The 12945-nt window shown below is 41.8% G+C and overlaps 1 protein-coding gene across 1 annotated transcript in view; it reads left to right on the forward strand.

The window, feature by feature from the left end:
* aggf1 (angiogenic factor with G patch and FHA domains 1) overlaps positions 1-12945 on the forward strand; it is an 89902-nt gene that overhangs the window by 61900 nt on the left and 15057 nt on the right. The window contains exons 11-14 of the mRNA XM_080847137.1: positions 3706-3871; positions 4487-4563; positions 7253-7380; positions 8464-8563. Of these exons, the coding sequence (XP_080703263.1) occupies positions 3706-3871; positions 4487-4563; positions 7253-7380; positions 8464-8563 (471 nt within the window). The remainder of the gene's footprint in view (positions 1-3705; positions 3872-4486; positions 4564-7252; positions 7381-8463; positions 8564-12945) is intronic.

Genomic DNA, 12945 nt, shown 5'->3' on the forward strand with positions numbered 1-12945 from the left:
CAACTTTAAATTTAGGTCTTGGGGAAATGCATAGATTAGCGAGGGAAATTGTAGCAACTCCACCTCCACGTCCAGTGCTGCGGGGGATGTGGCAGTTAACATGGCTTGGAGGGGTAGATTCATTTAAGGCTATGAATTCATCTGGTTTTAGCCAGGTTTCAGTTAGGAAAAGTATTTGGATGTTGTTGTCTGTTATCATCTCATTGATAAGTGCACCTTTTGATGTTAGGGACCGAATGTTAATAAGGCCCAGTTTTAATATTATGCAAGTTTCATTTTGTGCTGATAAGGTTTGTATCTTTATTAGGTTATCCTGATTAATGCTTCTTCTAGTGTGAGTTGCGCTGGGCTTATATATTCTGGGTATATATGCCATTTGTATGTGGTTTAATATGGGCAGAGAATGTACTGGTGCAGCAGGAGTTAGTGTGGGGTAATAGGTCTGCCTTCTGGTTCTAGTTATTGGTTGTCAGAAGTACGTTTGGACTAGGTGGTGTTTTAAGTTTTGAGAAAGGAGGCTAGCACCCTCTTTAGAGGGGTGGATGCCATCCTTCTGTAATAGCCCTGGCTTCCTCCAAAAAGTAGGCCAGTTATTTATGAAATCCACGTCGTTGCGTGAGCACCATTCTGCTAGCCAGATGTTAAGTGCCGATAGTCTACTGTACATTTCGTCGCCGCGGTTGATAGGCATAGGGCCAGAACACACTACAGAGTCTGCCATTTGTTTTGCGGTAGCGAATAACGATATAAAATTTCGCTCGGTGGTAACCGATTGCCGTAGGCGGACATCGTTTACGCCTGTGTGAATAATTATTTTAGAAAATCTCCGACCAGCGATTTGTTTTAAGTGGGATTCAATGTCATTTGCTCTAGCTCCCGGTATACAGTGCACTGTTTGTACCGGGGTTGCGAGTTGAATATGCCTCAGGGAGGAGTCACCAATAACGAGAACTTTATCATCAGTATCGGTGGTAATAAGGGGAGAAAAACGGTTTGAAGTTGGGATGGGATCCGGGTGTGGTACGGGCTTTGAATGTCTTCTACTAGGCCTACTTCCTCGTTTTACGTTAACCCAATTATCGGGTGGTTTGAGTTGCGATGTTGACACGGGCGAGCTAGAAGCTCTTACACGAGCTATTACACGATGGCCAGCGGACAAGGGTCGAACAAGACGCCATGGCCAGCTAAGCGTTAGCTGAGAGGGACAAGAAATAGGGGGGGGGGGGGAGAGAGAGAGAATTCCCAAATTCGATGTAATGTGAAAGGTAGTGATAGTGAGCGCAGACACTGGGATACTTAGCAGTACAAAGCAGATAAGCTTTCCGGGGCTAGACAGCACGACACAGTGGCAAGCGTAGCAAGCAGGAAGTAGCGTCCGGAGCTACTATATAGATTGTTTACACACAGACTGATCTCAGAAAATTAGAATATTGTGAAAAAGTTCAATATTGAAGACTCATGGTGTCACACTCTAATCATCTAATTAACTCAAAACACCGGCAAAGGCTTCCTGAGCCTTTTAATGGTCTCTCAGTCTAGTTCAGTAGGCTACACAATCATGGGGAAGCCGGCTGACTTGACATTTGCCCAGAAGACGATCATCGACACCCTGCACAAAGAGGGTAAGACACAAAAGGTCATTGCTAAAGAAGCTGGCTGTTCACAGAGTGCTGTATCCAAGCACGTTAATGGGAAGTTGAATGGAAGGAAAAAATGTGGTAGAAAAAGGTGCACAAGCAACAGGGATAACCACATCTTTGAGAGGATTGTGAAACAAAGACCATTCAAGGGAGATTCACAAGGAGTGGACTGCAGCTGGAGTCAGTGCTTCAAGAGCCTACACACACAAACGTATCCAGGACATGGGCTCCAACTGTCGCATTCCTGTGTAAAGCCACTCTTGAACCGGAGACAACGTCAGAGGCGTCTCACCTGGGCTATGGACAAAAAGGACTGCACTGTTGCTCAGTGGTCCAAAGTTCTCTTTTCAGATGAAAGTCAATTTTGCATTTCATTTGGAAATCAAGGTCCCAGAGTCTGGAGGAAGAGAGGAGAGGCACAGGATCCAAGTTGCTTGAGGTCCAGTGTAAAGTTTCCACAGTGAGTGATGGTTTGGGGTGCCATGTCATTTGCTGGTGTTAGTCCATTGTGTTTTCTCAGGTCCAAGGTCAGCACAGCCGTCTACCAGGAAGTTTTAGAGCACTTGATGCTTCCCTCTGCTGACCATCCTATGGAGTTGCGGTTGTCATTTTCCATCAGGTCTTGGCACCTGCACACACTTCCAGAGGTACCAGTACCTGGGTTAAGGACCATGGTATAAGGACCAATAGCTTGATTGGCCAGCAAACTCGCCTGACCTAAAACCCATAGATTCTATAGTGTATTGTGAAAAGGAAGTTTGCGAGACAACAGACCCAACAACGCAGAAGAGCTGAAGGCAACCATCAGAGCAACCTGGTCTTCCATAACACCTCAGCAGTGCCACAGACTGATTGCCTTCATGCCACGCCGCATTGCTACAGCAATTCATGCAAAAGGAGCCCCGACTAAGTAATGAGTGCTGTACATGTTCATACTTTTCATTAGTCCAACATTTCTGTGTTAAAAATCCTTTTTTCTATTGGTCTTCAGTAATATTCTAATTTTCTGAGATACTGAATTTTGGGTTTTAATTAGCTGTCAGTTATAATCATCAAATTTAAAAGAAATAATCACTTAAAATCAGGGATTAAAAACGAAATATTTTTTATTTCGTTTCGTTCTGACCAGAAACGTTATTTTTCTGTTCCGTTCCAGTGTTCCTATGCTTCTCTTCATATTAATAACCGGTTAGAACCTTATAAAAGAACGGTTAATAACGTTCTTTTCAAAAATGTCATGGGGGGGTGTGCTTACTGTTTGTCATAATGCGGGGGGGGTGCGTGCATGCTTAATGTTTGTCATTATTCGGGTGCGTGCGTGTAGCCTGTAGGTTAAATGCAATGCGCCCGTTCCAACGTCAATAATGGAACAACATTATATCACCTTGCAGTTCAATTTTATTTGTTTCCGTACAAAAGGTTCCTCCTTTCCGACAGTCAGCAACATGAAATCAGGCTGCAGGACCATTTAAACGCAAACATGGCCGCTAGTGTCAACAGTAGTTTCACTTCAGCCAGGCGGTCTGGGTAACATTTAGCGGGCAGGTAGCCAAGCCCATCACTTCCGGAATAAAACTTTATTTCAAGATTTATTTTAACAATAATTTTATTTCCACAATATTTCAAGAAACGTTATTTGGAACGAAAAAAAACGTTATTAACCGGTTATTTAAAATTGAAAATATTGTTTTCACTCCGGAACAGCTGAAATTGTTTTTGTTCCCGTTTTCGATTACGTTCCTCACAAAATTTCGTTCTTTACCGGTTTTCGTTTTCGTTCTTTGAACCGTTTCTAATCCCTGCTTGAAATATATCAGTCTGTGTGTAATGAACATATATAAAATATGAGTTTCACTTTTTGAATAGAATTACTGAAATAATTCAACTTTTTGATGATATTCTAATGTATTGAGATGCACCTGTATATATACATAGTACGTATTATCTCCTTTTCGCATTTGGTGCAGCAGTTTTTATTTACTAAGACATTAAGCTGTAAAGATAATTCTAGAACAGTGTAAGGTGGTTGTTGTTTTACTCATAATGCCTTTCTGTTCTCTGGTAGCCCAAAGTTCGCTGTGAACCTTGCCCTCTCAGTCACGGGGATGAAGTAAAAATTGGAGAAACTGTCCTCTCCTTTCATATCCACCCAGGAACAGACACCTGTGATGGCTGTGAGCCTGGACAGATCATTGCACATCTCAGCCGACATCCCAAAGAACAGAACTCAGGTAATCACGTCGTACACACTGGTAGACACATTCACATTCAAATGTTTCAGGCAGAGGGATCAAATGAGCATTCACCCTGTCCATTACATTCATGAATACATTGATATTTGTATTTAACCCTCTGTAGTCAGGAGCTATGACTTGAATCTTCATTGAAAGCATAATGCTACTTTATCATCCCAACATGATAATACCATTGATTGAGACCCTAAAGCATCTACCTTCCAATGAATCCATGAACATTTAAAATAATCTAAAATAGGTTAAATGTGCTACGCACGTTCAATTGGTAGCACAACAACTTTGTTGTTCTTTTGTACTCAAGACCTTAGATATTTAACTTGTGTTTCTTTACATATTCTAGCCATAACTACGTCCGTAAGTCCATAAGACCGTTTATTTTGACCGTACATACAGATATTTCCATAACTTGCTTCCATGAAAAGTAGATGAACGTGAAATAAATATAAAATACATGTGACTTTGCAACAACCTTAATATGGTGATTTGCCCCCTCCACTACAGAAGGTTAAGTCATATTCACTTGTTCCGTCTCAAATGTAGTATTTAGGACATTCAGGTTTGATGTTGATGTATGATGACATCTTTCTCTAGGTCATGTTGTGGGAGAAGACAAAGAGTTGGTGAGGCAACGAGAGCTCAAACAGATGAAGGTCAAATACGGTCTCAAGGTCAGTTTCTGTCAATTCTGGGTCAATTATATAATGCATGTTTAGCAAAAGGTTAAATCAACTTACTGATGGCATTCATGTGGTAAAGTAGGCTAATAGCACAGTAGGATAATAGAAGTCATAGCAGCTGTTTGGGGGTGTGGGATTGTGAAAAAAGGAGGGGAATGATCTAGTGCACATCTTTGGTGCAGTATCTAATAGAGGGTCTGTGTTGTTCTGTAAATCAATCATTTCATAGTGACTTTTTCAAAAGCAAAAAAAAACAAGTTTAGTTAATGTGATCTTGTACAAAATTATTTGTACAGCATCAAAAAAACTAGATGGTCTCAAGGTGCTTTACAGAGCACAGAGCCTGAACCCCCTTTAGAGCAGCATAATGGCGACAGGAGCAAGAAAAACTAGACGTAACGCAAAGCGTTACAAAATATTTAATAAAAATAAATAAATAAAATAAAATATTTGGCACAGAATGAGTCATGGTTGTCAGTGTGTTTGTGTGTTTTTATGTGTTTTGTGTGTGTAAATTGGTTTGTGTGTCATTTTTATGTATTAAAGGAATTATTTGTGATAGATTTTGATTTGGTTATATAATGTTTTGTGTACTACTTTTTTGTGGATTGTTTTGGTATATTCTTCTTTTGCAATGTAGTTTGTTAAAACAGGTCACATAAAGAGGTGTGGAAACAAAGTGAAGTTTCCAACCACCAACAGGTGGCGCTATAGGTGATATCAGTCAGGCATATGTACGCGTTTGGGTTGGATCCAGTGTCCACCCTAAGACATTTTCTCTGGATCAAACAATGTACGCAAGAGTTATAAGAGACTTTGTGTTTTGTGGCAAGCACTGGCAAGTTGTCAAAGTCTGCCATGCCCACACCTTCCGACTAATGAGAAAATCTTCTATAACTTTTAGTCGCCCATGGCTGAAGAGTACCCTGACCACATTTCAAGGCGTTACCATTAAATTTGTCGAGGAGTTCGATCAGGTGCAAGGTGTGCAAACGCCGTCAAAACGCATCTTCCACTCAAAATGACCGACTTCCTGTGGACCTGCCACCATGGCGTCAAGAGACTTTTTGGTGCGTCCAAGCATGATGAAGACGTGTATCGAATTCCGTTGCACTACGGCAAAATAACCCCAATGCGCAGGGTTTTTTGCAATGTTCTAGGGGGTGCTACAGAGCCATTTTGCTCCATCCATGGACAAAAACTCTACCGAAGATGGACGGTTACAGGCTTGATGTCCCTGGCAAATTTGGTAATTTTTCGAGCACTTTGACATATATGCGATTGAGTTATAAGAGACTTTGTGTTTTGTGGCAAGCACTAACAAGTTGGCAAAGTTTGAGGGTCTGCCACGCCCACACCTTCCGACTAATGAGAAAATCCAATATAACTTTTAGTCGCCCATGGCTGAAGAGTAGCCTGACCACATTTCAAGGCGTTACCATTAAATCTGTCGGAGGAGTTCAATCAGATGCGAGGTGTGCAAACGCCGTCAAAATGCATCTTCCACTCAAAATGGCCAACTTCCTGTGGACCTGCCACCATGGTGCAAGAGACTTTTTGGTGCGTCCAAGCATGATGAAGACGTGTACCGAATTCCATCAAGCTACGCGAAAATAACCCCAATGCGCAGGTTTTTTTGCAATGTTCTAGGGGGCGCTACAGAGCCATTTTGCTCCATCCATGGACAAAAACTCGACCGAAGATGGACGGTTACAGGCTTGATGTCCCTGGCAAATTTGGTAATTTTTCGGGCACTTTGACATATATTCGATTAAAACACATCATTTTTGCTTTTTAATTTTTAACTAGGTGGCGCTATACATGTAATGACTGGTTATGGTATGGGTTGACATGGCCCCTTGACACAAACATACAAGAACAATTTGGCCCTCCAAGGCCCTACGGTTCTTGGGATATTTGAAGAAAACTGTGTCGCGCCACCTACAGGTCAGTTGGTGTATAATCATATAAATCAATTTATTGCATGCCCCCCCGTGAACGGAATTCCACGAAACTTAACGTGCTGTCAGAAGGTGTCATAATGATCTCACACCTCCGATTTTCATTTGTAACTAGGTGGCGCTATACATGACATAAGTGGTAGTGGAATGGTTGACGTGGCCTCTTAAGACCAACATACAAAAAAAATGTGGTCCTCCTAAGCCCTACGGTTTTCGAGTTATTCACAGAAAACTGAATCGCCCCACCCTCTCTAAAAGGGTTCCAGTCCGACGGGGGTGCAACGGATCAAAACGAAAATCAATGGTTCCACGCTAATCTAGTGGGGCTACATGCCCACCAAATGTAGTGCACCCCGGTGTTTCAGTGTCCCGGGAATCGTTGACAGAAAATCAGCCGGCTGAAAAAGAAAAAAAAACTCCGACTCCGCTCTCGCGCGGCGGTCATAATTTGGAAGAAACCTTAGGTAGAACCGCGGCACATAAGGGGGGACCCATCTGCTTGTGGCCGGCCTGGTAGAGATAGAAGGGTGGCGGGGAGTCCTGTTAATATTTGTTGTTGAGTCAGGCTTTGGCGGGATAATTCTTTAAAAGGTTTGTATTAACCCTGGTCACAAATAAAAAACATTTTGCATTTCCCCTTACACAATCATGCACTCTGTAGCTGTTCCTGTAAGTGATGTTGTCTGTGAGCTGTTGTATCCTCTCTGTGTTGGAAGCAGAACAGTGACTTTGAGGACGTAAAGGCCCTCAGTAACCCCTTGTATAAGGACCGTGCCAAGACCAGGAGAAAGGTGGTTGGAAGTGAGGGAACCTTCCACAGGGATGATTCTCCTTCCTCTTTGTATGTGTGAGTACCTTTGACACACAGCTTTTGGGGTGTTTTCTTTTATATCATTTTACTTACATTACCTGTTCAGTTGTTATACACTGCTCACTAGTGATGCGCGGGTCAGGTTTTTTTTACACCCGCCCCAACCCGACCCGTTAGGAGATCTGAACCGCCCCGCCCAACCCGCAATAATATGCACTGATAATGACCCAAACCTGATCCAACCCGCGAAAAAAATAAAAATGCCAGTGAGTCCATATTGCCATGGAACCTAAATGGAAAATAAAGAGAACTCATTCAAGACACTGCGTTGTGCTAGATTCGCAGTAGAGATTGTGATACAATTTCATGAAAGATTAAGTAGGCCTACCAAACAACAACAAAGAAACTGAAAGATCAATTTTTGCCTCGTTATTTATTTTGCAGAAAATCGCATGGAATTGCGTTTCAACAGTTGCCGAAACTTTAACATCTGACATCAGGTCTGAGAACTTTATTAGATATGTGATATTATTAGATTTATTAGAAAGATGAACTTAGGTCTTCTTTTAACTTAAATTGGCTAACATTGAACGATTAATGAAAGGGACCTCTGCATTTGCGACATTGGCGTGTATGTCCTTCCCAGAATGTGTGAATGTTATGTGTAAAATGTGTAGTTAGCAACATGGATGTTAGTTAGGCTACTAGTTAGCGTGTGGTAATGGATGTATTCGTTACTGTGGTGTCTCTATTCGTAGCCTAACTCTCATGTGTTTAACCGATTGTGGTGTGTTGCATCCGCATTAGTTAGTAGCCTGTGTTTCTTCGTAATTCTAACGATGATCATCATTATTCATCATAGAAATGTCTAAAAATTAGGTAGTACACTGCCGCCTGATTATCATCAGCTAATTTGTCAGTCATAGACCCAACCCGCCCGCAACGGCAATATTTTACAAATATGGAACCCAAACCCGCCCGACCCGCGGGTAACCCGCGGATATCCGCGGGTCACGGGTCGACCCGCGCATCACTACTGCTCACTGTTAGCTGTCATTAACAATGTATAGCTGTCATTTTAAATTGTCCATGACTTGTTGCTCCCTACTCTTCTTGCAGTGAGATCAGCGAGGTCAACAAAGGCAGGAAAATGTTGGAGAAGATGGGATGGAAAAGAGGGGACGGGCTGGGAAAAGATGGTGCTGGAATGAAAGATCCTGTGAGTAAAAGAACCCTGGCTTTTAGGAATTTGAAAAAAACACAGTATCATTGGTTCGTAGGTAGACAGTATTTTGTTCAAACAAGCCCTTTCAAAATCTTTCATCTGTAAGTTTAGATAGTAGTGCAGGTTGGGGCGTGATCAGATGTCAAAATGCCCATTCATTGCACTAGAAGGTTATGATGGTGAGGAACAATTTTATCACAGTCATCTGCATTTGCAATGGTCCTAGTGTATAGGTGAGAACAGAGATCATAATATAACCTCTCTTATAAAAAATATCTCCTCCTCTTAATTAACTGGACAATTGATTAATCGCAGATGCAAATCACAAACTCAACTTAATCTAATTACCGTAAATCCTCAAATTGTGGCCGGGGCTTGTATTTACTTAGGCTGCACAGCGCACCGGCCCTTATTTGGGGCAGGCTTGTATTAAGGGCAGGCCTTTATTTCTTACTTATCTTCTGTTATAGAATTTTATTATTTAAATTATGGGCATAATTGCAGTAGGCTAATATAATTCATTGCATATGCATTCAACACTGCCTGCACATCGCGTAACGCTTTATGTGCGGTGTCAACGTAAAAATAAACATCAGAGTTATGGTCTCCACTGTCAGTCACGGAGTAAAAGATTCCAAAGCCTTGATTATAATAATTTTTCTAGACACTCTATTATGCTTTTCGCAGACTGAAAAAAACAATATTCAACGAGCTGGTTTGATATCCAGCCTAACTTTCTTTCTAACTCCACCTGCTAGTTGTAGCCTATCGCATTCGTCTCGGGTCAATGTCAAATTTCTTTGCTGCTTTTTCTCCCGAATGTTCTTCAGCAATCAGCGTACACCATCTCTTTGAATTTAATATTTAAAGTTACGTAGGTCTACTACTGCTTTATGATCCCTTCTGGAAAAAGTAACCTAGCCAACTAAAACATTACAGATAAACAACAGTAGGCTATACGATATGTGCATTTAGGCTAAACCATAACAAATTGCCAGACGCGCCTTCATGAACAATAACAAATTTGCCTAGTAGTCCTTCGTGGGGAAATTTCTTTTTTTATTGCAAACAGCCCATGAAATTAGCCAACAATATTATATAATATAATATTAAACAGGAGGAGAACATGTATTTGTGAAATGCATTCAATTAAATTGTGATATCTACTTTGAGCCGACGGACTGATGCTGGTAGGCTACAGTAATATAAGCTACTTTATTTTACCCCCGGCTTGTATTCGGGGCCCGGCCTTTATTCGTCCGTATGGACCACGACCCCGGCTACTATCTGGATCCCGGCTTCTAATTGAATCCCGGTCTTTGTTTGAGGATTTACGGTATGTCCGTCCTCTTGTCCTCTATCTCCATATATTAATCTCATTATGTCCTCTAGTGCTCTAGCTCCATATATTAATCTCATTATGTCCTTTATAATGTACCTTTATAATGTTACCTACACATAGGCTACCATGAATTAAATGTTATATGGGTATAGCTTTACATAGGCCTATCACTTTACACAGGCCTAGCTAACATACAGTGCCGCTTGCAAGTATGTGAACCCCTTGAGCACTTAAGAGGTTTCTGTTGTTTTACCATGCATTTTAAGGCAAATACAAAACAACATAGTTTGTAATGATTCATGATCCATTTTGTAATGATCCATTTTATAATGATCCATGATTTAGTCCAGCACTGTTGTCTTCGTCTGGGTAATAAGTCCTAATATCCAATACAAAGTGCAACAACATTCAATAACAGGACACCCCACATAGACAAGAACAGGGGGTGAACAGTTAGGGGGAAAGGAAGGCCAGGGAGTAAAAGTGGGTTTTTAGCCTAGACTTGAAGGCAGAAATGGAGGGGGCGGATCTAATGTCCTGAGGGAGCTGGTTCCACAGACGTGGAGCGGCGACAGCAAAGGCCCTGTCACCTTTCTACTTGAGCCGTGAGCGTGGCACGTGCAGAAGCCCTTTGCTAGAGGATCTGAGGGACCTTTGGACTGACTGGGGCTGTACAAGGTCAGTGATGTAGGCTGGGGCCAGCCTATTGAGTACCTTAAAAACAAATAATAAAACTTTAAACTGTATCCTAAAAAGAATGGGGAGCCAGTGCAAGGAGGCCAGAATGGGGGTGATTTGCTCACGCCTCTTGGTGCCAGTTAAAAGAAGTGCAGCTGCATTTTGAACCAGCTGTAGACGTCTGAGTGAGGATTGGGGGAGACCGAGGTAGAGGGAATTGCAATAATCCAGCCGTGATGTAATAAAGGCATGGATAACTATCTCCAGGTCTTTATGAGATAGGAAGGTTTTGAGGCGGGAGATCACTCTAAGTTGGTAGAAACTAGTTTTGACCACATTACCAATCTGTTTATAGAATGTTGCTAGCAGATGTGTGCATAGGAGGGTATACAGCCACGGAAAAAATTAAGAGACCACTTTTTAAAAATTATCAGTTTTCTTTTTTTACTATTTATTGGTATGTGTTTGAGTAAAATTAACACTTTTGTTTCATTCTATAAACTACTGACAACATTTCTACTGAATTTCAAATAAAAACTAGAATGCGTTTCGTGAACGAACTGCGAGAGTGTGCTTGCTCTGTTGCGGCCATCAAGCACAAGCAACTGCAGTGGCCGAGTGCGCATATGTTGTTGAGGGGCCTCACAGACTGATATCTGAGAACAAAATCTGTATAGTACTGTGTTTTCTGTGTTCAGTACAACGTTGAATGCAGGTTGTAGGATGAATCTGCCAGCCTTCCAGTGTAACCATCTGCAGTGACACTGAATACACCTTTTTGTTTTCAACCAATATATTTTAGCAAGCAACCAAGCTCAACCATTATATTTTGGCTCCACTGACGTTTTGACATATGAGGGTATCTTTGTTGTTCTCACTGCACGAAAAGCAAGATCATCGGGCCCGTATACGCTGTGATACAGCTGCGAATGATCACCATTCCTGGATGATCGCGGACATTCCCCCGAAATATCCGTCTGCCGCATACGGACGGAATTTCCCGGGAAGGAACCTGCGAGGGGAGGGGGGCCGATGTGTTTAGCATTCTCACCTCCAGCTGACAGAGGTGCGAAATGCTCTTATTAGCATATTGACTGTCAGCAGTCTAGCCACACACACCCTGCTGCAGCCATTGGTTGAAAACGACAAGGAATTTAATTAAAACGTCTTGTGATGAGACGGAATGAGATTCTGTCTATAGGTCAGCTTTCAACTGACAAAACGTATCCCCTCCCATTTACAGCTATTGCCCCATAAAAATGAAATTAAAATGTACACGATAATAATTTAATTAATATTCTGTCTTTAGGGTTTTGCTCCAGGGTTATCACATTTCTTGATTCACCTTCCGTTTTCAGACTTCTGTTTTTAGGGTTTTGATTTCGGGGATATCACGAATCTTGCTTTGCCTTTCAGTTTCAGAGTTTGTGTGTTCCCATGTACTTTCGAGGCTGTTCCACTCATATTCCGGAGCTTCCTCTCTGTAATGTTCTTGAGAATCACTTTTGGCATGTAAATATACAGAGTCGGGCTTACTCTGATATTGAGATAGTCATTTCGCAACTTGGGACATGTTTGCCACTCGTACGTATCAAACCTGTGTCTTTTCAGGTAGATTTTACGCGAGCTTCGTGAGATTTGAACCTGCGCTCTTCAGGTTAGTGGTACGATGTACCTAATGGTGCTGTTACTAACCGCTTAGCCACCTTTTAAGGTAAGGATTTAGCTAGTCGGTGCGACTAATTACCTGGTTTATCATTCCTCCCCCCTCTGGGGTATTTCTCTTCTGTTACTGGAGCCAGCGAATTGGGAATTGTTTAGTGGACTTATGTGACGTTTTAATTATGTTTACGTAAAGGCACCCGAGGCAACATTAGAAACTTTAGACTCGAATAATAAACGTTCAATTTCTAGTCTTTTTTACACGTAGTAAGTTTCAATAACACCATACCATTCACAGTGGTGTAGTGGTCCCTGGAGAAGTGGGTATACTCTTTATTTATTTATACAGCACAGGATAAACACCCTGTTTTGAGAAGTGGGTATACCCAATGCTGACTGAAAAATAAGTGGGTATACTCCGTAAACCTGCGTATACACTGGACTACACCACTGGACATTCAAGGAGCAAAGATGAGACGTCGTTGTGTGGTGAGAACTGATAAAAAAAATCGCCTGCCTTCTGTTTTCCACGGTAGATCGCATGTTTGGGATGGGGAAAGATAACACCTTTCCATCCAGACGCAAATTTAGCTAATCGGAATCTGTAAGTGGTTTCCAGATATATATATAGTTGATCTCTCTTATTTGACGAAGCAGTGAGTTAGCTGTCTTTCAATGTCTCTTGTCGAATTAT

This window comes from Sprattus sprattus (genome assembly GCF_963457725.1).
Source record: "Sprattus sprattus genome assembly, chromosome: 11".
Classification (NCBI taxonomy): Eukaryota; Metazoa; Chordata; class Actinopteri; order Clupeiformes; family Clupeidae; genus Sprattus; species Sprattus sprattus.